Source organism: Macaca thibetana, chromosome 16, assembly GCF_024542745.1.
Source record: "Macaca thibetana thibetana isolate TM-01 chromosome 16, ASM2454274v1, whole genome shotgun sequence".
NCBI classification, from domain to species: Eukaryota; Metazoa; Chordata; class Mammalia; order Primates; family Cercopithecidae; genus Macaca; species Macaca thibetana.
In genome coordinates, this window is record NC_065593.1 from 32,009,333 (window position 1) to 32,036,885 (window position 27,553).

At 44.8% G+C, this 27,553-nt stretch overlaps 3 protein-coding genes across 7 annotated transcripts in view; 1 reads left to right on the forward strand and 2 right to left on the reverse strand.

Annotated features, from left to right (window-relative positions):
- The window catches only part of TADA2A (transcriptional adaptor 2A), a 556,520-nt gene that overhangs the window by 90,379 nt on the left and 438,588 nt on the right, over positions 1-27,553 (reverse strand). The gene's annotated exons all lie outside the window — the stretch shown is intronic.
- Positions 1-27,553, forward strand: part of ACACA (acetyl-CoA carboxylase alpha) — a 329,721-nt gene that overhangs the window by 16,549 nt on the left and 285,619 nt on the right. The window lies entirely within an intron of this gene.
- On the reverse strand, positions 1,397-19,100 carry C16H17orf78 (chromosome 16 C17orf78 homolog). 2 transcript variants are annotated; one of them, XM_050764631.1, is made up of 7 exons: positions 18,945-19,100; positions 17,173-17,259; positions 15,423-15,668; positions 8,896-9,018; positions 6,234-6,358; positions 5,663-5,785; positions 1,397-3,439 (listed from the first exon to the last, which is right to left on the reverse strand). In XM_050764631.1, exons 1-7 carry the CDS (start codon positions 19,000-19,002, stop codon positions 3,362-3,364), a joined length of 840 nt encoding a protein of 279 aa, XP_050620588.1. In that variant the 5' UTR covers positions 19,003-19,100; the 3' UTR covers positions 1,397-3,361. The 2 variants fall into 2 exon arrangements, with proteins under 2 accessions (XP_050620588.1, XP_050620589.1); XM_050764632.1 differs by lacking the exons at positions 1,397-3,439; positions 6,234-6,358; positions 8,896-9,018 and having other exon boundaries at positions 5,674-5,785.

Sequence of the window (27,553 nt, forward strand, 5' to 3'; positions counted from 1 at the left end):
CCATAAAGAGATATATTAACCACTGATTACATATTAACCAGTGTTAATGATTATCTCTGGGAAGAAAGATTAAGTATTACTTTCATTCTTTATACTTTTGAGTATTTTCTAAAAGTTTTTATAATGAGAATGTACTTTATTTTGTTGTTATTATTTTTTTTTTGAGATGGAGTCTCGCTGTGTCGCCCAGGCTGGAGTGCAGTGGCATGATCTTGGCTCACTGCAAGCTCCACCTCCCGGGTTCACGCCATTCTTCTGCCTCAGCCTCCCAAGTAGCTGGGACTATAGGCACCCGCCACCACAGCCAGCTAATTTTTTTTCTTTTTCTTTCTTTTTTTTTTTTTTTTTTTAGTAGAGACGGAGTGTCACCATGTCAGCCTTGATGGTCTCAATCTCCTAACCTTGTGATCCGCCCGCCTCGGCCTCTCAAAGTACTGGGATTTACAGGCGTGAGCCACTGTGCCCAGCTGAGAACATATTTTAATAATTATAAAAACAGTGTGGTAGCTTAATAAGAAAGAACTTGCAATAGAAACAGCTTTTACCCCAGCACTTTGGGAGGCCGAAGCGAGTGGATCGCTTGAGGTCAGGAGTTCAAGACCAGCCTGACCAATATGGTGAAACCCCATCTCTACTAAAAATACAAAAATTAGCTGAGTGTGGTGGCACATGCCTGTAATCCCAGCTACTCGGGAGGCTGAGGCACGAGAATAGTTTGAACCCAGGAAGCAGAGGTTGCAGTGAGCCGAGATTGTGCCATTGCATTCCAGCCTGGGCAACAGAGCAAAACTCCATCTCAAAAAAAGAAAAAGAAACGAAACAGTGAATAATTCCACAGGAATAATTGGCACTTCCACAGAAACAGTGTTTTATTAAGTTGTGTGTAACTTGGTCTATAATGGTGACACTAGAAATGGTGCCCAGCTCTGAAGTGATCTGCAGACTGAAGTCCACATCCCAAAGCCCACACAGGAGTTCTCCTTTCTCCTCTGCCTTCTCTCCCATCTCTGTTTTTAAAGATCTTCACTAGTAAGGGAATATAGGACTCGAAGTTATTAACTGATTAGGGAGTCAGAAAATCCTCTGAGGGGTCTATGCTTTGTCAGGGGAAACAAATTGTCCCCAAAGCAAAATAATTTTGATTCTGTCTGTGAATTTCTATAGAGTCAGTACAAATGTTACCCAAATTATACTTTTTTTTTTTTTTTTTTTTTTTTTTTTGAGACAGAGTCTCGCTCTGTCACCCAGGCTGGAGTGCAGTCGTTCAATCTCAGGTTCAAGCAATTCTCATGCCTCAGCCTCTGGAGTAGCTGAGATTATAGGTGCGCACCAGCATGCCTGGCTAATTTTTGTATTTTCAGTAGTAGTAGAGACGGGTTTCACCATGTTGTCCAGGCTGGTCTCAAACTCCTGGCCTCAAGCCATCTGTCCACCTCGGTCTCCCAAAGTGCTAGGATTACAGGCTTGAGCCACTGTGCCCGGGCTCCAAGAAGAGTCAGAGGAGTTGATGAGTGCAGATTTTGCCATAGGTTTTATCTCCTGGGAAATCTCATGTTTCAGGATTAAGGGACATTCAGTGGTGGATGAGGCTGGGAAGGGTGAGGATGCGTGTAGGCATTAGTTCTGGACCAAGAACTTCTGAGCATTTAATGTTTTTAATCATCTTCACCAGTGGTCTTGGGAAAGAGCAGGCATTTTTTTTTCTTCCTATTTTATTGTCAAACTAAGTCACAGATGGTAAAATAAACTTGAGGCAACATTGTGGATCAGTGGCAGGATGCAAATAATATACTCATTCATCCAAATGCCAACCTCAGTGTTCTTTCCTGTCTATCATATTTTCAAGGTGTGCTCTATGGAAATACAGAGGTTCCTTTTTTTTTTTTTTTTTTTTTTTGAGATGGAGTTTTGCTCTTGTTGCCCAGGCTGGAGTGCAGTGGCAAGATCTCGGCTCACTGCAACCTCTACCTCCTAGGTTCAAGCGATTCTCCTGCCTCCCCCTCCCCAGTAGCTGAGATTATAGGTGCCCTCCACCATGCCCGGCTAATTTTTGTGTGTTTAATAGAGATGGGGTTTCAGCATGTTGGCCAGGCTGGTCTCAAACTCCTGACCTCAGGTGATCCACCCACCTTGGCCTCCCAAAGTGCTGGGATTACAGGTGTGAGCCACCGCGCCCGACCCTAGAGGTTCTTCGGAGCTTCTTTGAAACGTGTCCTCATTATCCATGCTTTGTATCTGTTGTCTCTTTCAGACTGGACTTGAATATTAAATCGAGCCTTAGGGTGAGATCTTCCCCTGTTGGTATTGTTTTGATAATCACTTTTTGGACAGCACTTGAAGTGAAAGAAAGAAGGATACAGTTTTATGTTTTGTTTTGTTTTGTTTGTTTGTTTTCCAGAGAACTAAGAAAACGGAATTACTTAGAAACAGACACGTTTCACCAAAATGAAATGGAACGGTTTCAGACTCTTAGGAAAAGAAGCAGGGCCTCACCCTGTCTTATCCCTCCTGACATTTTCCTTTTCGCCTGAACATTGATTCAAGATCAGGTGGTTTCACTTTCACTTTCTCACCGAACTCTTATTTAAGCAGGTTAGATTTGACTCATAGCTATGCTTCTGTGAGAAACAGCATTATCATAATTATTTTGCTCTGGAATCCTTGTCCAAAAGGTATGCAGCTTTCTGTTAAAGTGTGATATAACATCAGAGCCACCTTAGGAATTCTGGATCATCAGAAAACTTCACTTGGCTACTAATGGTCTGTAGTCCCTGAACCCCTTGGGGATAACTTATGAGGAAGACATTTGGAATGCATAGGGTCAAGTTTCCTTCAGCAATGTGTGGATAGGTACATGTAATACCAGTGGATAGGTACATGTAGTACCAGAAGCTAAATTACAAAACCTTATGAACGTCAACCAGGGAGATGAGGAGTCCCACTGTAAGCTAGTTGAGGACCAATGAGCGTGAAGTCAGCTGTGAAGATAACAGAGGAGTTGGAAGCTATGTCCCACTAACAGCTGCCTTGTTCCTTGGAGGCTGTGTTTGAGTCTTCTGTCAAAGAGAGCAATAAGGTCCATTCACAGTGCTTGAAGGGAACGCTTTTTGTTCTCATCTGAGGGGATGGAAAGATACCCATATTGATGGATGTGTGAAGTGAATTACAGAAGGTTGTGGCTCAGACAGAGGCATGAGGGTAACTCTGCTAAGCCCACACTCTCCCTTCATTAACCAGGAATTGGTGTTTGATTGTAATGTCCCTGCTGAAGATATGAGTGTGAAATTGGCAAGAATGTGCCCATATTAATAGGGAGAAGACTGTGTAGTATCATTCAGTGTTTGAGATACAGCAGAACTTTTTAGAAGTATGTCTGGTGGATAACAGTGATCCCTGCAGCTTTCTTTGGGTCTGATGAATTGGCAGCATCTCGTCCAACCTAGAGATTGAAAGGAAATACGAAAGTTAAAAAAGGATGCAAGTGTATATAGTTCTTCATGTACCAAGAAAAGGGCTGGCTAAGTACAAAACCCCATGTAATTCCAAGTGCACTTCATTTTGCCTCTTCATTAATCAATAATTACACTGAGAAAGTATGATCAAGGTGCACATAGGTATGAGAACCTATACTTGCTTGGAACCTATAACCCACTAGCAAAGTAATTAAAAGATCTGGATCATAGTTCTGTTCTACCAGCTGTGTAACCTTGGGAAGTCACATAACCTCTTAAAGCCTCAGCTTAAGTATGAGTGAAATGTAGATGCTTGCCCTGGCTACTTTCCAGGATTTATGTAAGGCTCAAATGAGATAATGTATATAAAATTGCTATCTTAGTACTATTTTATTTTTTTTTGAGTTGGAGTCTCGCTCTGTCACCCAAGCTGCAGTGCAGTGGTGTGATCTCAGCTCACCGCAGCCTCTGCCTCCCAGGTTCAAGCGATTATCCTGCCTCAGCCTCCTGAGTAGCTGGGATTACTGGCATGTGCCACCACACCCGGCTAATTTTTCGTATTTTTAGTTGAGACGGAGTTTCACCATGTTGGTCAGGCTGGTCTCGAACTCCTGACCTCATGATCTGCCCACCTTGGCCTCCCAAAGTGCTGGGATTACAGGCGTGAGCTACCGCGCCTGGCCCTATTTTTATTCCTTTATCATATAGTAGCTTATTATGTTCATAGAAGTTCAATCATAGTTGCAGCTCCATGGTTATCTCTAATTCTAATTCTGAACTAGACTTTGTACTTTCCTTCAGGCCTATTTCTTCCAATGCTCAGGAGAAATGATAATGTTCTTTTGTTTTTGAGGCAGGGTCTCACTCTCTTTCCCAGGCTGGAGTGCAGTGGCTCAATCATAGCTCACTGCAGACTTCAGCTCCTGAGCCCAAGTGATCCCCTCCCACCTCAGCCTCCCAAGAAGCTAGGGCTACAGGCACGTACTACCAGCTGGCTTTTTTTTTTTCTTTTTTCTTTTTTTTTCCTTTTTTTGAGATGGAGTCTTTTTCTGTCACCCAGGCTGGAGTGTAGTGGCACAATCCCGGCTCACCGCAACCTCCGTCTCCTGGGTTCAAGCAATTCTCCTGCCTCAGCCTCCCGAGTAGCTTGGGACTACGGGTGCGTGCCACCATGCCCAGCTAATTTTTGTATTTTTAGTAGAGACAGGGTTTCACCATGTTGGCTAGTATGGTCTCGATCTCTTGACCTCGTGATCCACCTGCCTTGGCCTCCCAAAGTGTTGGAATTACAGGCGTGAGCCACCGTGCCCGGCCCAGCTGGCTATACACACACACATATATATACACATGTTTTTTGTTGTTATATATACATGTATATATACACGTGTGTGTGTGTGTGTGTGTGTGTGTGTATATATATATATATATATATTTTTTTTTTTTTTATAGAGACAATGTCTCGCTATGTTGCCTAGGCTGGTCTCAAACTCCTGGACTCCAGCAAGTTTCCTGCCTCTGCCTCCCAAAGCACTGGGATTGCAGGCATGATAAATCAGGCCTGGCCTTAAAAATCTTAAAAGATTCTTGGCTCCAATCTAAATCATCTGATTCAGTTTATATGGGGCCCAGAGGTATGTATATTCAATAAGCACCCTATTGTATTATGGCTGGACTGATGTTAGGAAAACAGTAGTATAAAATCCTACCTATTTCCTGATATAAGAAGGATTGCCCACATTTGCTTCATAACTGAAGCAGCTCCGTGTTCCTAGCACATTAAAAAAATATATTTTTCACAGTCTTCTTAGGGGCGAATCTCCTATCACTTATATATTAACCCCATTTTCTTTTCTTTTTTTCTTTCTTTTCTTTTTTTTTTTTTTTTTTTTTGAGACAGAGTCTTACTCTGTTGCCCAGGCTGGAGTGCAGTGGCACAATCTCGGCTCACTGCAATCTCCGCCTCCCAGGTTCAAGTGATTCTCCTGCCTCAGCCTCCCGAGTAGCTGGGACTACAGGCATGTGCCACCATGCCTGGCTAATTTTTGTATTTTTGGTAGAGACGTTTCATCATGTTGGTCAGGCTGGTCTCAATCACCTCAGGTGATCCACCTGCTTCGGCCTCTCAAAGTGCTGGGATTACAGGCGTGAGCCACCACGCCCAGCCTCTACCCCACCTTCTTTAAGCAAATGACATAAACCACACAGAGAACACTTTCCTTCTGAGGCTGAGAGTCAAGCTTGAATTCAGCTGTCCCAGGTGGCTGGCCTCCCTTCCTTTGCCATCTCCACAACCGCTGGCATTGGCACAGCTCCCTGGCTCCTAGGCATTGACACTGAAGGGAGAAAATGACTGGTATTAATATCAAGTGGCTGCTAAGCATTTGGTTTTCTTCCAAACCTCATGTTGGGCAACTTAAAGGAAGTCATCTCTTCTAAATAAAATATTCAGTCCTATGGACCTATCCTTCCTAGAAAATGTCTAAGTACAGCAGAGGAAAGGAACTTGCATTTAGCGAGCACCTATGTGCCAGGTGCCTTTCACACAGGATCTCAATCTTTATAACTAGCATGAGAGGCAAATATCATGAGACTTATTTTACACATGAGGCCCCGAGGTTAGAAAAGTCAAGCAACTTTCCCCAAACCACTCAGCTAGTGAGTGTGAGTGGCAGATCTACTCAAATTCCAAAGTCTGCTTTTCTCCTTATGCCAAGCTGCCTCTGGAACAGAAGAAAGTCTTTATAGGTCAAGTTCAAGGATTCAATACAACAGCAAACTTACAGGGCATGGGACTTCAAAAATTACAAATACTATAATGGCAACTCCACTGAGCAACAGGGTGACAGCAATCAGAATTTTGACCACAGTACTCCATTTCTGTCTCTTCTCTAGGTTCTCATCTGTGTCTAAAGGAGAGAGGGGAGTGGAAGAGGGAGAAAATAAAATTTGAGAGAGGGAAGAGATTGACCCTTTGACCTGAAGTTATTCTGGCTCACAAGACTATTAGAGGCCCAGCCAGACCCAGAGGCAGAGGCAGAATTTCCAATTCAAACTCAGGGTTGGAGGGAGTGGGGGTGAGCTGAGCATCATGGGCTCTGCTCTAACTTCTTTTGCACCCTCTTCCCAGTGAGTCACCTTCCCTGGAATTGGGGATTTTCCATAATCACATAGGGCTGATTCTTACACTGCTTGCAGGAAGAAAAATCTTGGGTACACCTGGAGTTCTAAATTTCTTTCATTGTCAGCTTTATCAGGGTTCCTACCATTTTGCTCTGACACATTTTATGGGATTAGAAAATCACCCTTCCTGTGTTTCTCCTGGCTTTCATGGGGTATAAGAGGAAGAAATGTGAAAATTAGCACTGCTTCTGGGTCAGAAGCTCAATCTGGCGGCACATGGCTAATATGCATCTTTTTCTCATTCTGTCGCTCAGACTGGCATGCAGTGGCACAATCTCGGCTCACGTCAGCCTCAATCTCCCAGGCTCAAACCATCCTCCCACCTTAGCCTCCCGAGTAGCTCAGACCACAGGTGAACGCCACCATGCCCGGCTAATTTTTAAAAATTTTTTGTACAGACAGTCTCATTATATTTCCCACTGAGCTTGAACTCCTGGCCTGAAGTGATCCTACAGCCTTGGCCTCACAAAGTGCTGGAATTACAGGTGTGAGCCACCTCACCTTGTCCTAATATGCATCTTGTTATTACTAATATCACGTTTTTTCCCCTGGTAGAAACTAGGATGTAACCTAAATTGGAATCTTACAGAATTTTAGTCCTGGCCAATTTAAGGAGGATTCTTGCTAAAAAAATAGTGAGGAAAGCTCACACCTGTAATCCCAGCACTTTGGGAGGCCGAGGTGGGCGGATCACTTGAGGTCAGGAGTTTGAGACCAGCCTGGCCAACATGGTGGAACCCATCTCTACTAAAAATACAAAAATTAGCCAGGCATGGTGGTGCGTGTCTGTCGTCCCAGCTACTCAGGAGGCTAAGGCAGGAGAATTTCTTGGATCCAGGAAGCAGAGGTTGTAGTGAGCTGAGACTGTGCTACTGCTCTCCAGCCTAGGGTACAGAATGAGACTCCATCTTAAAAAACAAAACCCAAAAAAACAGTGAAGATGAAAAGATGCTCTTGGAGGCTGGGTGCAGTGGCTCACGCCTGTAATCCCAGCACTTTGGGAGGCTGAGGCAGGCGAATCACAAAGTCAGGAGTTTGAGACCAGCCTGGCCAACATAGTGAAACCTTGTCTCGCTAAAAATACAAAAATTAGCCGGGCATGGTGGTGCATGCCTGTAGTCTCAGCTACTCAGGAGGCTGAGGCAGGAGAATCACTTGAACCCAGGAGGCGGAGGTTGTGGTGAGCCGAGATCACACCACTGCACTCCAGCCTGGGTGACTGAGTGAGACTCCATATCGAAACAAATACATGCTCTTGGGGATGGGCGTGGTGGGTAATGCCTGTAATCCCAGCAGTTTGGGAGGCTGAGGCGGTAGGATCGCTTGAGCCCAGGAGTCTGAGTCCAGCTTGGACAATGTGGTGAGACCCTGTCTCTACAAAAATTTAAAAATTAGCTGAACATGGTGGCACGCACCTGTAGTCACAGCTACTCAGGAGGCTGAGGTGGGGGGATCACTTGACCCCCAGAGGTCGAGGCTGCAGTGAGCCATATCTGCACCACTGCACTTCAGTCTGGGCAACACAAGACCCTGTCTCAAAAAAAAGAAAAGAAAGAAAAGCACTTGGTTGGTGTCATTACTCTTATAATTGCTTAGTGTTTAAATATTGTCCATCTATACATACAGCGGCTAGAATTACCTACTACAGAAATACAGTTTTTTCTGTCCCTAATTCTGGCTACAGGGTGAGCTCATTTGCATGGAGATAAACGATCATTGATGGTGTCAAATTACAAACATTTCTGGGACCTTCTTTATAGAGAAGCTAATTTTATTGTTGTTGTTGTTGTTTTGAGACAAAGTCTCACTCTGTCGCCCAGGCTAGAGTGCAGTGGGACAATCTCGGCTCACTGCAACCTCCGCCTCCTGGGTTCAAGCAGTTGTCCTGCCTCAGCCTTCCGTGTAGCTGGGATTACAGGCCTGTGCCACCACGTCTGGCTAATGTTTGTATTTTTAGTAGAGATGGGGTTTCACCATATTGGTCAGGCTGGTCTTGAACCCCTGACCTCAGGTGATCCACCCACCTCGGCCTCCCAAAGTGCTGGGATTACAGACATGAGCCACAGCGCCTGGCCTAGAGAAGCTAATTTTTTTTAAATAAAAAAATTGAATGATTTTTCAACGTACAGTCAGTAACTTCTCAACCTTAAGAAAACATATCAGTAGATCCAGACTAACACTGGGGCTAAAAATGTTTCTTTTTCTGTTCTTATTTTACTCCTACTTATTCTGTAGTTTGTCATTTCAAAGCTAGAAAAATTACCAGTACTTGTAGTTTTCTCTTCTTTATTCCCAGGAGTTATAGAAGGGGTAGTGGTGGAAAAAGTCTCTGATGAAGCCCCCATCACTGCATAGACTTTACATTGTGAGATCCCTGGTAAAAAAGCTATAAAACAAAGTAGAAAAGATGAAACTTTAGGGGAAAACTTCATCCTGCCTTTGAATCTGATAAAACCCTACCCAGCTTCCAATTGTGGTCCCATTAACCTGTCTGTCCATAGGTTTAGGGTGTGAGCACAAAATAATGCCAAGAGTAAATGAGGGTAGCAATACTAATAAGAGATATGGATTAAATGCCCATGGGACTTTTGACTAACACAGGATCAGAGTGAAGGAGTGATACCAATGATATCATTGCCTATCATTATTTAGGCCACAATAATAATAAAGATGAAGGCCGTTAAAAACTGCTGACGGTTTCCTTCTTTAAAAAGAGATGGCTCTAAAGTCCAAGGAAGAACATGAAATATCACAGTTAGCCTTAATGACTGCTGCAAGTGTGTCTAGTAGAATCTCGATCAACTACTCTGAGAGGGGACTGGGGAAAGCAGGAGGAGCTGGAAGAAGGAAAAGCCACCCAGCTTCATGCACTCCTTGATTTCATTCATTCAGCATTTTTTTTTTTTTTGAGATAGGGTCCCCCTCTGTCACCCAGGCTGGAGTGCAGTGGCGTGATCTTGGCTCACTGCAACCTCTGCCTCCCAGGTTAAAGTGATTCTCGTGCCTCAGCCTCCCAAGTAGCTGAGACTACAGGTGCGCACCATCACACCTGGCTAATTTTTGTATTTTTTGGTAGAGATGGGGTTTCACCATGTTGGCCAGGCTGGTCTTAAACTCCTGACCTCAAGTGATACACCCACCTCGGCCTCCCAAAGTGCTGGGATTACAGGCGTGAGCCACCGTGCCTGGCCTGGCCTTGCTTTCAAAGGATCTCTGGGCTACTGTGTTGGGAATGGGTTAGCAGTGGGCAAGGGTAGAAGCAGGGTAGCCTGTTAGGAGGCCATTGCAAAAGTCCAGATAAGAGATGATGTGATTCACACCAGCAGTGGAAGTGATGGGAGGTGGATAGAGTCTAGCCGGAGTCCGGAAATAACCTCACTCGTCTCCAGAATTGACCTAATCCAATTCAGACAGTGTGGTTTCTGTTCTATTTTTAGTGGTCTCATATCATTGCATATTAAATTAAGGTCTATAAATTCTACTTGACTTTTCTAAATTACTCTTCCGTGTCTTAAGTCCATGAGAAAATGATAGTTCTTTACCTCAGAGGCCAGTGGCTATAGTACCAGGCACTGTATATGAAATTATAGGGGAAGAAGTAATGCTGATTCCAGTTTAATCAGGAAGACAGTGTTGGCAGACATTGGCAGAGACAGACATAAAGTCAAGAGGTTCAAAAGGAAAAACAAGAACATTTTCAGCATAGTGCTAGTCAGTGCTTTGAAGTGATAACTTATGTGTTTGTGTGTCAGATTAGATAAAAATAAACAAATCTCACTTTGGACAAGTCACCACAAGTTCTCCGTGATTTGTTTTTTTAAATCTGTAAGATGGCAATAGTAAAATAATACTTGGTCTACCTATTTCACAGGGGTGTTGTGAAGATCAGAAATAAATAAAAATGAGAAAGCATGTGTATAAACACTTTGCAAACTGAATGATATTATGATTGAAAGAGGAGGAAAAAGATGACCTAATGAGTCTTCTTTCTCCACCAGAAGGAAATTTTGAAATATTGGTAATAGCGGCCTTTTCCTTTTCCAAATTTCATAAATAATAACAAATAGTCTCCATTTACCTTTTTCTACATTCCATGTTGACCCACATCTTCTGATGACCATTTGTATTGCAGAACATTCTCACCCTTACAGTTTCAAATTTCTATTTTACCTGAGGACATTTTCATGAACTGTCTTCTGACCGTTTCCAGGACATCCTTCTGTGCAGACTGTCTGGGACAACGGGCACACACCACCACACCTGGCTAATTTTTGTATTTTTAGTAGAGACGGTGTTTCACTATGTTGGCCAGGATGGTCTCGAGCTCCTGACCTCGTGTCCCTGCCTCAGGCTCCCAAAGTGCTGGAATTACAGGCATGAGACACCACGCCCAGCTCTAATTTTTATTTCTACCCTGTTTGAGGTTTATCACATCCTGGTACTGAGTGGAGATTTACATTCAGAATAGGAAGTTTCAAACTTGTAGAAGGGATTATGTTTCAAAAATTCATTCATAAATTCGTTGTTTTGGGCCAAGTGAGGTGGCTCACGCCTATAATCCCAGCACTTTGGGAGCTGAGGTGGGCAGATCACTTGAGGACAGGAGCTTGAGACCAGCCTGGCCAACATGGCAAAACCCCATCTCTACTAAAAATACAAAAAATTCGCTGGGCGTAGTGGTGCAGGCCTGTAATCCCAGCTGCTTGAGAGGCTGAGGCGTGAGAATTGCTTGAACCTGGGAGGTGGAGGTTGCGGTGAACCGAGATCACACCACTGTACTCTAGCCTGGGGGACAAAGCGAGACTCTGTCTCAAATAAATAAATAGGTTGTTCGGGATTCATCATTATGGTTTCATAAAAATGTATCATGAGTGATGATTAGGTCCCCAAACTAATCTACAAATATTCATTTGATCTTTTTGCATAGTTCAAATAGTACAGAGTATTAGCTGAAATTCTAGATGTGGGAAACAACTACTATGTTATGAAGGAAGGGGAAGAGTTTCTTTTTCTCTGGGAGGCTAGCCAAATGCAAATTTTTGAATTAGGTCAGATTGATCTTTGGCATCTCTCCTCTCCCTTAACCTCTCAGTTTTCCTTGTCCCAGTTTCTAAGAGCTACTGTCCTTAGTTGCCTCAAGTCCCACAATGCCTAGCACTATATTCACTCCACCCAGAGTGCTCCAAACTCCCAAATGACTTAAGTCCACTATTCCCCATTACAGCTGCCATGGACAGCAAGTTGTCATATGTTAAGAAGGAAACAATTTGATTTAATTAATTTGCATTAATGTTGAAAGTTCAAAACCCTGGCAGAGTCTTTTGAGCTTGTTTATTTTTTGAGAGGGTGTCTCGCTCTGTCGCCCAGGCTGGAATGCAGTGGCTCGATCTCGGTTCACTGCAACCTCCGCCTCCTGGGTTCAGTCATTTTTCTGTCTCAGCCTCCCGAGTAGCTGGGATTACAGGCGCGTGCCTCCATGCCCGGCTAATTTTTAAATTTTGTTTTGTTTTGTTTTTTGAGACAGAGTCTAGCTCTGTCGCCAGGCCGGACTGCAGTGTCGTGATCTCAGCTCACTGCAACCTCCACCTCCTGGGTTCAAGCTATTCTGTCTCAGCCTCCCGAGTAGCTGGGACTATAGGCACACGCCACCACACCCAGCTAATTTTTGTATTTTTAGTAGAGATGGGGTTTTACCATGTTGGCCAGGATGGTCTTGATCTCTTGACCTCGTGATCCGCCTGCCTCGGCCTCCCGAAGTGCTGGGATTACAGGCGTGAGCCACCGCACCTGATGCTTTTGAGTTTTTAAGAGTTTTCTGGCTGGGCATGGTGGCTCATGCCTGTAATCCCAGCACTTTGGGAGGCCTAGGCAGGTGGGTCACCTGAGGTCAGGAGTTCGAGACCAGCCTGGCCAACGTGATGAAACACCATCTCTACTAAAAATACAAAAAAAAAAAAAAAAAAGAAATTAGCTGGGTGAGGTAGCGGGCGCCTGTAATCCCAGCTACTCGGGAGGCTGAGGCAGGAGAATCACTTGAACCTGGGAGGCGGAGGTTGCAGTGAGTTGAGATCGTGTCATTGCACTCCAGCCTGGGCGACAAGAGCAAAACTCCATCTCAAAAAAAAAAAAAAGGGGGAGCAGTGGGGTTTTTCACATGATTTTTCACTGTGGAATTTTAGAAAATATCATAAAGTGAGTGAAACATTCAGGTCATGTTAGCATATATAATTTACTGTACCTAAGTCACATCCTGAGAGCCTATCCACTTATTTCCCAGTTTTAGTCTGCTGTTTAAAGTTTTTGCCATTATTCTGCTTGTGGAGCCCCTATTTCTCTAAAAATGTCAAGTTTTATTTTATTTTCCAGTAATGTAGCAATAGCATCTAGGGGATTGCCAGTTTATAAAGAGGAACTGGCTACACTAAAAAAAAACAAAAAACAAACAAACAAAAAAACTATATGACAAAAATAATGGGTGAGAAAAGGAAAGGAGGGCTGAAGCAGAGAAACTTCAGGCTGAGGTTAAGAACCACTGCCTAGCAGCTGTGGGGGAATAGGCATTCTCACCCAGGGTGGGTATGCACAATGGAACCAACCTCTAGGGAGGGTAATTTAGCAATAACTGTCAACCTTTGATGCAGCAATCCTGCTTCTTGGAATTTATCTTATTAATAAATTACAGGTATACAAGAAGAATATATATAGATCCTGAGTAATAGTGAAAGAGGGGAAAATAATTTATTAAAAGAAAAAAGAAGAATTTATACGGTCATTATTTGCAGCATTGTTTGTATTTGCAAAAGATTGGAAACAACCAAAATATATATCAATAGGGAGCTAGTAGAATATAGAAGAGACATGGCTGGGCACAGTGGCTTATACCTGTAATCCCAGCACTTTGGGAGGCTGAGGCAGGTAGATCATGAGGTCAGGAGATCAAGACCATCCTGACTAACAGGGTGAAACCCCATCTCTACCAAAAATACAAAAAATTAACCGGGTGTGGTGGCGGATGCCTGTAGTCCCAGCTACTCAGGAGGCTGAGGCAGGAGAATGGCATGAACCCGGGAGGCAGAGTTTGCAGTGAGCCGAGATCGCACCACTGCACTCCAGCCTGGGCAACAGAGGAAGACTCCGTCTCAAAAAAATAAATAAATAAAAGAATATAGAAGAGACATACTATGGGATCATGTACAACTGTTATTATTTGTACATTAATTTGTACATAAAAGAATGAGGCTGCCGGGCGCGGTGGCTCACGCCTGTAATCCCAGCACTTTGGGAGGCCGAGGCGGGCGGATCACAAGGTCAGGAGATCGAGACCATGGTGAAACCCCGTCTCTACTAAAAATACAAAAAATGAGCCGGGCGCGGTGGCGGGCGCCTGTAGTTCCAGCTACTCGGGAGGCTGAGGCAGGAGAATGGCGTGAACCCAGGAGGCGGAGCTTGCAGTGAGCCAGGATCCCGCCACTGCACTCCAGCTTGGGCAACAGAGCGAGACTCCGTCTCAAAAAAAAAAAAAAAAAAAAAAAAGAATGAGGCAAATATTTTTTAAAAGTATGGGGTAAATATATACATATTGAAATGGAACGACCTATAAGATGTATTATTAAATGGAAAAGCAAGGAACTTGGCTGGGCGCAGTGGCTAACACTTGTAATCCTAGCACTTTGGGAGGCTGAGGTGGGTGAATCACTTGAAGTCAGGAGTTCAACACTAGCCTGGCCAACATGGTGAAACCCTGTCTCTACTAAAAATACAAAAATTAACTGGGTGTGGTGGCGGGCACCTGTAATCGCAGCTAATTGGGAAGCTGAGACAGGAGAATCACGTGCATCTGGGAGGTAGAGGTTGCAGTGAGACGAAATTGCGCCACTGCACTCCAGCCTGGGTGACAGAGTGAGGCTCCATCTCCAAAGAAAACAACAACAACAACAAAAAAAACAAAACAACAACAACAAAACAACAACAACAAGCAAAAGCAAGGGGCAGAACAATGTATAAGGTATGTTACCATTTATGTTTTTAAAATACGCACATTCATACATTCTCAGAGTATCTCTGGAAGGAAATATAATAAGTAGATAGTAGTGGTTCCATCAGGGATAGAGAACTGGAGAATTGAGAGACAGGAGTAGGAGAGAGATTTACTTTTCACTATAAATCTATGCTGTTTGAATATTTTACTGTGTGCATTCAAAATGGAAAAAAAAAAAAAAAAAAAAAAAAAAAAAAAAAAACTAGCCAGGCACGGTGGCTCACGCTTGTAATCCCAGCAGTTTGGGAGGCCAAGGCAGGCAGATCACTTGAGGTCAGGAAATCAAGACCAGCCTGGCCAACATGGTGAAATCCCGTCTGTACTAAAAATACAAAAATTAGCCAGCCATGGTGGCAGACGCCTGTAATCCTAGCTACTTAAGAGGCTGAGGCAGGAGAATCACTTGAATCTGGGAGGCAGAGGTTGCAGTGAGCCGAGATTGCACCGCTGCACTCCAGCCTGGGCGATACGGCGAGACTCCATCTCAAAAAAAAAAAAAAAAAGAAAAAAAGAAATTTTAAAAAACCGTCAAAAGAAGACCCATCAGAAATGGAGATCACATGAAAATCACAGCGTATCAGGGCTAGAAGGGATCTTAGAGATTATAAAACTGACTCGCAAAGAGTACATAGATTTGCCCACGGCGAGGATAATTCATTTCCTTGTAGCTTTTCCTGCTACTGAGCTCCAGCTTCCTTCAAGGATGTCAACTAAAAGTTGGTGCCTGCCCCCTTCCTCTTTTCCAATCTCACCTTTGCCTGTTAGTAGAGATCCAGTCTGAAACTTGGATGTGGGAATTAGGTGACAGCTTGAGGAGGCAGAGCTGTTTCTGTGGGGAGCAGCAATGATTCTCAGGTTCTTCAGAATATGTTTGACCTTTGGCCTTCTCTCCAAATATACAAGGTTGACTTTTACTTTGCTGCCAGAGCCAAGGCACTGCAAGGTAGTTATAGTCTGATTTTGAATGAATGTTGTCCTTTTGGTTTCTGTGTGAGTTTCTGGAAGGAGAAGAGTCAGACAGAAAAATGGAGCTGGTTTTGTTTTTTGTTTGGTTGTTTTTTATGAGACAGGGCCTTGCTCTGTCACCCAACCTGGAGTGCAGTGGTGCAATCATGGCTCAATCTAGCCTCAAACTCCCTCAATCTCCAAACAATCCTCCTACCTCAGCCTCCTGAGTAGCTGAGACTGTGGGACTACAGGTGTATGCCACTATGCTCGGCTAATTTTTTAATTTTTTAAAAGACAAGGTTTTGCTGTGTTGCCCAGGCTGGTCTCGAGCTCCTGGGCCCAAGCAATCCTCCCACCTTGGCCTCCCAAAGTGCTGGGATTACAGACGTGAGCCACCACACCCGACCTTGGAGCTTTTGCTCTTGTTGCCCTGGCTGGAGTGCAATGGCACGATCTTGGAGTTTTGCTCTTGTTGCTCGGAGTTTTGTTCTTGTTGCTCAGGCTGGAGTGCAATGGCATGATCTCAGCTGACTGCAACCTCCACCTCCCTGGTTCAAGTGATTCTCCTGCCTCAGCCTCCCAGGTAGCTGGGGTTACAGGCGTGCACCACTACACCCAGCTAATTTTGGTATCTTTAGTAGAGATGGGGTTTCACTGTGTTGGTCAGGCTGGTCTCAAACTCCTGACCTCAAGTGATCCACCTGCCTTGGCCTCCCAAAGTGTTGGGATTACAGGCATGAGCCACCATGCCTGGCCGAAGCTGGTTTTTAATCTGAATAGTGCCAAGCTGACCCACTTCCATTCATGACTCCTGTTAAATTCCACTGCTATACTTTCTCCTCCTTTTAGTTAACTTCTTCTTTAGTATGTGTTCATAGTACTAATATACAAGTCCTGCCTTTCTTCCTTCCATGGTTCCCATGAAGGTTGGTGACAGCAGTAAATTCAGCACAGAGAAATACTCATAGATTTTTTTTGGCCGGGCGCGGTGGCTCAAGCCTGTAATCCCAGCACTTTGGGAGGCCGAGACGGGCGGATCACGAGGTCAGGAGATCGAGACCATCCTGGCTAACACTGTGAAACCCCATCTCTACTAAGAAATACAAAAAACTAGCCGGGTGAGGTGGCGGGTGCCTGTAGTCCGAGCTACTCCGGAGGCTGAGGCAGGAGAATGGCGTAAACCCGGGAGGCGGAGCTTGCAGTGAGCTGAGATCAGGCCACTGCACTCCAGCCTGGGCGACAGAGCGAGACTCTGCCTCAAAAAAAAAAAAAAAAAAAAAAAAAGAGATACTCATAGATTTTCTTTAATGCAGAGAGGAGTAGGTGCTGCCTCCTTCTCTTTTTTCATCTCCATCCGTTTAAGTAATATAGGCATGCCTTAGGTAATGACAGTTAATTTAAAGATTGGTTTCCAGAAAGCCTCTTGGGAGGATACATATCCTTAAAATAGGATATTTGAGAGATGGGCTAGGAAGCAGGAAGATGAGACATCTTTTAAAGGTAAAAATTTTTTGGAATGGCAATATCATTTTCCAGAAAGGACCCATTCCCTACCTTGCATTTGCAATTCTCTGATGCTTCTCACGTCCTTTGGGAAGAGCCCAGGCAGCTGTTCCACTTGGCAACTGCTATCTCTCAGGTCTAGGGGTGAGCAGAGCGGGAGGAGGGGAACGGGGGGAGAGTTGGGGAAAATCAGAATTTACTGGTACTTTCTTTTTAGAATTCTGGGCAATGGAGGAGAAGATATGAAAGAATGCAGTTCCTGCTCATAAAACTTGCAACTTGGGAGATCAGACACTCTCTAAAAAGACTTTGCTTTTATTTATTTATTTATTGAGACGGAGTCTCGCTCTGTCGCCCAGGATGGAGTGCAGTGACATGATTCCCTGCTCATTGCAACCTCCACCTCCTGGGTTCAAGGGATTCTTCTGCCTCGGCCTCCCGAGTAGCTGGGATTACGGGCATGTGCCACCATGCCCAGCTGATTTTTGTATTTTTAGTAGAGATGGGGTTTCGCCATTTTGGCTATGCTGGTCTCAAACTCCTGACCTCAGGTGATCTGCCTGCCTTGGCCTCCCAAAGTGCTAGGATTACAGGCGTGAGCCACCACACCCGGCCCTCAAAAAAGAACACACAGCCAAATACATACAAAGTAGTATTTGACCTAGTATAAAGAATACTGAGTACCAATCTATTACCCTTAGGACAAAGAAAGGTGAAATAGAGTTAAGAAAACTTGCTAAGTTAATGAAAGACTAACCAACCCATTTCCTTAAACACTGCTTATTTTCTCTTCTCCCTCCTATTCTATCTGCTTTCTTGTATTAAATAAAGCTTTTGGATATTTATATTGTCTGACCTTGGTATCTCTATAGGTTTCCACAGAACCATAGGTCTTAGTTATTTATGCTTTTTGGCACATAATTCAAAAGGTTGTGACATTTTTATAATTTGTCAAATTTGTTACTGCTGCCCATTTGGTCTGAATTCTGATTAGCTAATTTTATTTTATTTTTTAAATTTTTTATTTTTTTGAGACAGAGTCTCATTCTGTTACCTAGGCTGGAGTGCAGAGGTACGAGCTCAGCTCACTGCAACCTTACCTCCCAGGTTCAAGTGATTCCTGTGCCTCAGCCACCTGAGTAGCTGAGATTACAGGTGCATGCCACCATGCCTGGCTAATTTTTGCACTTTTAGTAGAGATAGGATTTCGCCATGTTGACCAGGCTGGTCTTGAACTCCTGGCCTCAAGTGATCCGCCAATCTCAGCCTCCCAGAGTGCTGGGATTACAGGCATGAGCCACCGCGCCCAGCCTTGATTAGCTAATTTTAGAGATGAAATGTTTACGAAACTTTGAAAAGTCATGTTTTAAATAAGCAGTTACCAAAGAGCAGCAAATGATGCCATTCCACCCAACACCACGCTTTCCCTCAGCTCTCCCCACCCAAGAATATCACCATCTAGTTATTTACATGTACCAACTTAAAAAAGGCAACAAGTTATGAATTTGGGAATCTTGGGTGGTAACAACACGGAAACTCTAAAGAAAGCCATCCAACAGTGAAAGAACTTTTAATGTTAATTACATGAACAAGACATAAGAATGGATCACATTCTCTTAAGACCTCTCATCATGAAACAGACAGCTATCTCTCTGGAATGAATAAGTTGCAGTCCTTAGAGGCGAGTGGATAACACAGGATTACCTCTGGATAGTATTGCTTGCTGGATATCAGCTACATGCCTATCTGGTGGAAGAGACCCCCAAACTCTTTCTAGGCCTCTCTCTGTATTTTCCAGGAGATTAGGCTAGAGAATTACTTACCTTTCTTGTTGGCATCATAGGATGCAATGATTAGACTGAAGACCAAGATGGTATCCATGTTAGCTTGAGCACATGCTCATTGCAGACAGACCACTGCTCATCTGTCACAGCCCTTGATAGCTCTGCCTCTAGTTGCTTTCACTGCACGCAGCTGGAACCAAGTTTGACCCTGAGAGACTCTGATTCCACCCTGATTATTTTGCCCCAGTTTCTGAAGACCCAGGAATAGAGCTAATTGGAGAAAGGGCTAATTCTGCTTGTTAATAATTCACTCAGAGTTCTGACTTCGCTGCCGGTGCTGACATAGAGAACTGGATTACCTAGAGGTTTCTCAAGCAGGAAGGCCATAAACGCCCATTGATATGCTTTACAAATACTTGCAGATAGACACGTAGACATTTACATGCATGCTCACTGATACAGGCACAGAGATTTATATACTTTCATGAAAATATGTGGAGATTTCTAGTAAGGAATATAATTTCTAGAACAGAGCAGGAAACTAGGACTAGGAGTCAGTACAACTGAGTTCTAGTACAGGCCCTGTTATTAACTATCACCTTGAGAAAATTACTTGACTTCTTGGGATATAAATGTTCTCCTCTAGAAATTTGAGAGTCCTGAACCATATCATCTCTTTTTTTTTTTCTTTTTCTTTTTTTTTTTTTTTTTTTTTGAGACAGAGTCTCGCTCAGTCGCCCAGGCTGGAGTGTAGTGGCACGATCTCGGCTCACTGCAAGCTCTGTCTCCCAGGTTCACGCCATTCTCCTGCCTCAGCCTCCCAAGTAGCTGGGACTATAGGCACCTACCACCATGCCTGGCTAATTTTTTTGTATTTTTAGTAGAGACAGGATTTCCCGTGTTAGACAGGATGGTCTTAATCTCCTGACCTCCTGATCCACCTGCCTCAGCCTCCTAAAGTGCTAGGATTACAGGCATGAGCCACTGCGCCTGGCTGTGTTTTTTTTTGAAGTGGAGTCTCGTTCTGTTGCCCAGGCTGGAGTGCAATGGCACGATCTTGGCTCACTGCAAACTTCGTATCCTGGGTTTGAGTGATTCTCCTGCCTCAGTCTCCTGAATAGCTGGGATTACACGTGTGTGCCACCATACGGGCTAATTTTTATATTTTTAGTAGAGACAGGTTTCACCATGTTGGCCAGACTGGTCTCGAACTCCTGACCTCAAGTGATCTGCCCCCATTGGCCTCCCAAAGTGCTGGGATTACAGCCGTGAGCCACCCCGGCCGGCCCTGAACCATATGATCTCTGGAATTCATCCACAGTTATATACATAAACTCACATTAGCACAGACATACCTGTTGAGTTTTGCACATCTTCACATTCCTGAATAGTGAAGTTAGTATTGATGAACAACATTCTGATGACCATTGGGCTGAGAGGTTGTGAGGAAGAGCTAAATACAGTAGGTGAGTGGTACTGTCTTTGGCTTGGGAAAATTTTCCTAGACAGATAACTGTTGTTGAAGATTTTTCCAAATTTGTATTATTTAGTATCCACAGTAATAATCTGTAGACTTGGCCGGGCGCGGTGGCTCACGCCTGTAATCCCAGCACTTTGGGAGGCCGAGGCAGGTGGATCACAAGGTCAGGAGATCGAGACCATCCTGGCTAACATGGTGAAACCCCGTCTCTACTAAAAATACAAAAAACTAGCTGGGCGTGGTGGCGGGCGCCTGTAGTCCCAGCTACTCGGAGGCTGAGGCAGGAGAATGGCGTAAACCCGGGAGGCGGAGCTTGCAGTGAGCCGAGATCGCGCCCCTGCACTTCAGCCTGGGTGACACAGCGAGACTCCGTCTCAAAAATAAATAAATAAATAAATAATCTGTAGACTTTGTGATGGCATAGATAGATGGAGCATAAAAGAGAATGAAGGGCCGGGTGCGGTGGCTCACGCCTGTAATCTCAGCATTTTGGGAGGCTGAGGTAGGTGGATCACCTGAGGTTGGGAGTTTGAGATCAGCCTGACCAATATGGAGAAACCCTGTCTCTACTAAAAATACAAAAATTAGCTGGGCGTGGTGGTGCATGTTTGTGATCCCAGCTACTTGGGAGACTGAGGTAGGAGGATCGCTTGAACCTGGGAGGTGGAGATTGTGGTGAGCTGAGATTGCGCCATTGCACTCTAGCCTGGGCAACAAGAGTGAAAATCCGTCTTAAAAAAAAAAAAGAGAGAGAGAGAGAATGAAGATCTACTCTGTCTTCATCAAACTCTAGAGCTTCTTTGTTCTTGTTTTGTTTTAGAGATGGGGTTGTTTTTTGTAGAGACAGGGTCTCACTGTGTTGCCCAGACTGGTCTCAAACTCCTGAGCTCCAGCAATCTGCCCACCTTGGCCTCCCAAAGTGCTGGGATTACAGGTGTGAGCCACTGCACCCGGCCTAGATAACTTTTTCAAAAAGTTTTGCTGTGAGAAAGAAAGCAGAGAAATGAGACCACTGACTAGAGGGAACATAAATGCCTCACGTCTTTATTGGTCCGAGCAAGTCTTTATTCGTCCTCCCTACCCTCTTGCCCCCAACTGCCTGCTTCTCTTAGCAGAGGAGGTGGTTAGGGCAGAGGGGCTTCATTGCCTTCCTTGGGTTTTGTGATTTTTGCTTACTATTTCCTTAACATGATGACATGATTCTCTGCTCCTGTGAGGTATTATCACCTTCCCTCCTGTTGCTCTGTTTGAAACTCTGTACATTACTTCCTCGATGCCACGGTACAATGCTGCCACCTTGGAGCAGGAGTAGGAACTGATCTGAGGGCTTGCTCTTCTCATTCAGTGTCACAAGGTGGCAAAAGATCACTTTTCCCAAAAGAGACCTTGTGCTTGGCCAAAGATGAAGTCTAAGAGTTTTCTTTGATCACCTCTCAGACCCTACCCTTTTATTTTGTAATTTAAAGACTCTAAAGTCAGCCTGGGCCAGGTGTGGTAGTTCACACCTGTAATCCCAACATGTTGGGAGGCCGAGGCAGTTGGATCACTTGAGGTCAGGAGTTCGAGACCAGCTTGACTAACATGGTGAAACCTTGTTTCTACTAAAAATACAATATTAGCCAGGAGTGGTATCGGATGTCTCTAATCCCAGCTACTTGGGAGGCTGAGGCAAGAGAATTGTTTGAACTCGGGAAGCAGAGGTTGTGCTGAGCTGACAGCACGCCACTGCACTCCATCCTGAGCGACAGAGCAAGACTCCATCTAAAAAAAAAAAAAAAAAAAGGTCAGCATGCATATTGGAGTAGACCATACTGTCGGGGACAGTGAGGTGGAAGATTATGGGCACTGTGGCTCACGCTGATAATCCCAGCACTTTGGGAGGCTGAATCAGGTGGATCACGAGGTCAGGAGTTCAAGACCAGCCAACATGGTGAAACCCCATCTCTACTAAAAATACAAAAATTATCTGGCATGGTGGCACATGCCTATAGTCCCAGCTACTTGGGAAGCTGAGGCAGGAGAATCTCTTGAACCCGGGAGGCGGAGGTTGCAGTGAGCCGAGATTGTGCCATTGCACTCCAGCCTGGGTGACAGCGCGAGACTCCATCCCCACCTCCCCCCCAAAAAAATCCAAGAGTAGACAAGTAGATCCATGTTTCTATTATTCCTAATAGACTGTTTCTCTACTGCTAGATATTTTGACTGACTTTCTAAGCATTTGGAATATCAGTGGAGCAGAGTATATCTCTTCTGATCTCCTTTCCCCACACACACACACACACAAAAACAAAAAACATCAAATTTGCCAGGAAAAAAGTTATGAGTTTTATGACATATGTAGTTTATTTTGTTTTTATTTTTGTTTTTTGAGATGGAGCCGCACTCTGTTGCCCAGGCTGGAGTGCAGTGGTGCAACCTTGGCTCACTGCAAGCTCCGCTTCCCAGGTTCATGCCATTCTCCTGCCTCAGCCTCCCGAATAGCTGGGACTACAGGCGCCTGCCACCACGCTCGGCTAATTTTTTGTATTTTTAGTAGAGACAGGGTTTCACCATGTTAGCCAGGATGGTCTCGATCTCCTGACCTCGTGATCCGCCCGCCTCAGCCTCCCAAAGTGCTGGGATTACAGGCGTGAGCCACCGCGCCCGGCCGACATAAGCAGTTTAGAGATATGATGTTGGAAGAGAATAGGAACTAGGACCAAATGGATGAATCAGGATGGGTCTGCAGAAGGAGCACTTGACAGGAAGCCAGGAGGCCTACCCTAGGCTCTTTAATGGACTAAATGAATTTGAACAAGGCACTTGTCTTCTCTTGGCCTCTATTTCGATTTCTGTAATGAGGTGGTTGGACAAAATGGCCTCCAAGGCCTCTTCTAGCTTTAAAATTATTGTGCCTGCACACTATGCTACTCTTTTTTTTTTTTTTTTTTTTGAGACGGAGTCTCGCTCTGTCACCCAGGCTGGAGTGCCTTGGCTCACTGCAAGCTCCGCCTCGTGGGTTAACGCCATTCTCCTGCCTCAGCCTCCCGAGTAGCTGGGACTACAGGTGCCCGCCACCATGCCTGGCCAATTTTTTGTATTTTTAGTAGAGATGGGGTTTCACCGTGTTAGCCAGGATGGTCTTGATCTCCTGACCTCGTGATCTGCCCGCCTTGGCCTCCCAAAGTGCTGGGGTTACAGGCATGAGCCACCACGCCTGGCCTATGCTACTCTTTTTAAATGCTGCATGCCATTTTGTTCATTTGTTTTGGTTTGTTTTTAAATTTAAAAAAAAATTAATAATGGAGGCAGGGTTTCACTATGTTGCCAAAGCTGGTCTTGAACTCCTGGGCTCAAGCAGTCCTCCCACCCCAGCTTCTCAAAGTGCTGGGATTATAGGGATGAGCTACCAGCGTGACCATTTTCTTTCTTTCTTTTTCTTTCTTCTTTCTTCCTTTCTTCCTTTCTTCCTTTTTCTTTTTCTTTCTTCTTCCTTTCTTTCTTTTTTCTTTCTTCTTTTTCTTTTTCTTTCTTTCTTTCTTTCTTTCTTTTTTTTTTTTTTAAACAGAGTCTCGCTCTGTTGCCCAGGCTGGAGTATGGTGGTGTGATTTCGGCTCACTGCAACCACTGCCTCCCAGGTCCAAGCCATTCTCTTGCCTCAGCCTCCCGAGTAGCTGGGATTACAAGCAGGCGCCACCACGCCTGGCTAATTTTTGTATTTTTAGTAGAGACGGGCTTTCACCATGTTGGCCAGGCTGGTCTCAAACTCCTGACCTCAAGTGATCCGCCCGCCTCAGCCTCCCAAAGTGCTGGGATTACAGGGGTGAGCTACCCAGCCCAGCCGCGGCGGTTTTTAAATTGTGGAATATACCATATATACAGGAGAGTATATAGAACATAAGTATATTTTCAATGATAATAATAATACTGAAAAGGTGAACATATGTTACCATCACCCAAACTAAGAAATTGAACATTGCCAACATCATGGATGCTCTTTACATGTCTGTGCCTCTGATCCTCTGGTCTCTTTCCTCCTCCCAATCTTCGTTTTTCCATGTTTTGTAAAATCATCGAACTATTGGCCAGGTGCAGTGACTCATGCCTGTAATCCCAGCACTCTGGGAGGCTGAGTCAGGCGAATCACCTGAGGTCAGGAGTTCAAGACCAGCCTGACCAACATGGAGAAACCCTGTTTCTACTGAAAATACAAAATTAGCCTGGTGTGGTGGCAGATGCCTGTAATCCCAGCTACTCGGGAGGCTGAGGCAGGAGAATCACTTGAACGCGGGAGGTGGAGGTTGAGGTGAGCCAAGATCTCAACGTTGCACTCCAGCCTGGGCAACAAGAGTGAAACTCCGTCTCAAAAACAAACAAACAAACAAATTGAACTATCTATATATGTATCACTAAAAATATTTTGTTTACTTTTGAATATTATATAAATGGAATCAAAGTCTTTTTTTTTTTTTTTTTTTTTTTTTGAGATGGAGTCTTGCTGTGTTGCCCAAGCGGGAGTGCAGTGGCACAATCTCGGCTCACTGCAACCTCCACCTCCCGGGTTCAAGCAATTCTCCTGCCTCAGCCTCCGAAGTAGTTGAGACTACAGGCACACACCAGCTAATTTTTTTGGGGGGGAATTTTTAGTAGAGACAGGGTTTCACCGTGTTACCCAGGCTGGTCTTTAGCTACTAAGCTCAGGCAATCCGCCTGCCTCGGCCTTCCAAAGTGCTAGGATTACAGGCGTGAGCCACCACACCTGGCCAATTTTGGTATTTTTAATAGGGACAGGGTTTCAGCATGTTGACCAGGCTGGTCTTGAACTTCTGACCTCAAGTGATCCGCCCACCTCAGCCTCCTAAAGTGCTGGGATTACAGGCATGAGCCACCGCATCTGACCTGGAAATTTCTTTTATGTGTTCTTCCAGTCACTACTCACCATCAGAAGTAAATATTATCAGCCAGACACTGTGGCTTACACCTGTAATCCCAGCACTTTGGGAAGCTGAGGTGGGTGGATCACTTGAGGTCGGGAGTTCAAGATCAGCGTGGCCAACATGGTGAAACCCTGTTTCCACTAAATACACACAAATTAGATGGGCATTGTGGCTCATGCCTGTAGTCCCAGCTACTCAGGAGTCGAGACTGGGTCACTGCACTCCAGCCTTGGCGACAGAGCAAGACTCTATCTCAAAAAAAAAAAGGGGGGGGGGGGCTGGGCATGGTGGCTCATGCCTGTAATCCCAGCACTTTGGGAGGCCAAGACAGACAGATCACCTGAGGTCAGGAGTTGGAGACTAGCCTGGCCAACATGGTGAAACCTTGTCTCTACTAAAAGTACAAAAATTAGCTGGATGTGGTGGTGTGCACCTGTAATCCCAGCTACTTGGGAGGCTGAGGCAGGAGAATTGCTTGAACCTGGGAGGCGGAGGTTGTAGTGAGCTGAGATCATGCCACTGCCCTCCAGGCTGCAGTTACAGAGCAAGACTCCATCCCAAAAAACAAAAACAAAAACAAAAACAAAAACAAAAACAAAACGTATTATCCAGATTCTTGCCATCACAAATGAGTTTTGCCTTTCTTTTTTCTAGAAATGGGGTCTCTCTCTCTCTGTGTTGCCCAGGCCGGATTTGAACTCCTAGGCTCAAGTGATCCTCCCACCTCAGCTTCCTGAATAGCTGAGACTACAGGGACATGCACCTGGCTTGTTTTGCCCATTTTTTGTTTGTTTGTTTTATTTTGACAGGGTCTTGCTATGTCACCCAGGCTGGAGTGGAATTGTGTGATCAAGACTCACTGAAGCTTCCAACTCCTGGGCTCAAGCAATCCTCCCACCTCAGCCTCCCAAGTAGCTGGGACTACAGGCATGTATCACCATGCCCAGCTAAATTGTTTATAATTTTTGTGAGACAGGATCTCCCTATGTTGCCCAAGCTGGTCGTGAACTCCTGGCCTCAAGTGATCCGCTTGCTTTAGCCTCTCAAAGTGCTAGAATTATAGGCATAAGCCCATGGGTACCTGGCCTGTTTTGCCTGTTTTTGTAGCAGGAAACATACATTTTTTGTTCAACATTATGTTGGTAAAGTTCATCCATATTACTTCACGTAGCAATCATCTGTTCATTCTCATTGCTTTATAATATTTCATTGTATGCATGTATCACAATTTATTTATTCATTCTACTGTTGAGAGACATTTGTGTTGTTTCCAGTTTGTAGCCATAATGAAGTGTTTCTGGGGCAGTTTTGAAAGTTTCTCCAGGGTATAAATCCAGAAGTTCTGGTTATAGGGTATGCAGAGTATGTACAACTTTACCAGTTAATGCCAAACTGTTTTCTAAGGGATTGTCCTCATTACACTACTACTTGTAATATATGTAAGTTCCTACTGTTACACATCCTTGCCAAAGGGGCCAAATAATCTTTCCTGCATGATGCAATAATAAGCCTGGGCAGAGCCAGGCATACTTACACGTGCCTTTGGTTGGTTCTCAGAAGCTCAGGCCATAGTCATTTGTTCCCTCCAAGTAAGGGTAAGGATTCATAATATCCCAAGATCCCTGATCACATGCTCCATTAACCTGGAAATATTGGGGCGGATGGGTTGGTGAATAGAATTTTTATTTTATTATTATTATTATTTTAGATGGAGTCTTGGTCTTGTCACCCAGGCTAGAGTGCAATGGTGCAATTCTGGCTCACTGCAACCACCACCACCTGGGATCAAGTGATTCTCCTGCCTCAACTTCCTGAGTAGGTGGGATTACAGGTTCCCACCACCACGCCCAGCTAATTTTTTTTTTTTTTTTTTTTTTGAGATAGAGTCTCGCTCTGTCGCCCAGGCTGGAGTGCAGTGGCGCGATCTCGGCTCACTGCAAGCTCCGCCTCCCGGGTTCACGCCATTCTCCTGCCTCGGCCTCCTGAGTAGCTGGGACTACAGGCGCCCGCCACCACGCCCGGCTAATTTTTTGTATTTTTAGTAGAGACGGGGTTTCACTGTGGTCTCGATCTCCTGACCTTGAGATCTGCCCGCCTCGGCCTCCCAAAGTGCTGGGATTACAGGCGTGAGCCACCGCGCCGGGCGCTAATTTTTGTATTTTTTGTAGAGATAGGGTTTCACCATGTTGACCAGGCTGGTCTCGAACTCCTGACCTCAGATGATTCACCCACCTTGGCCTTCCAAAGTGCTG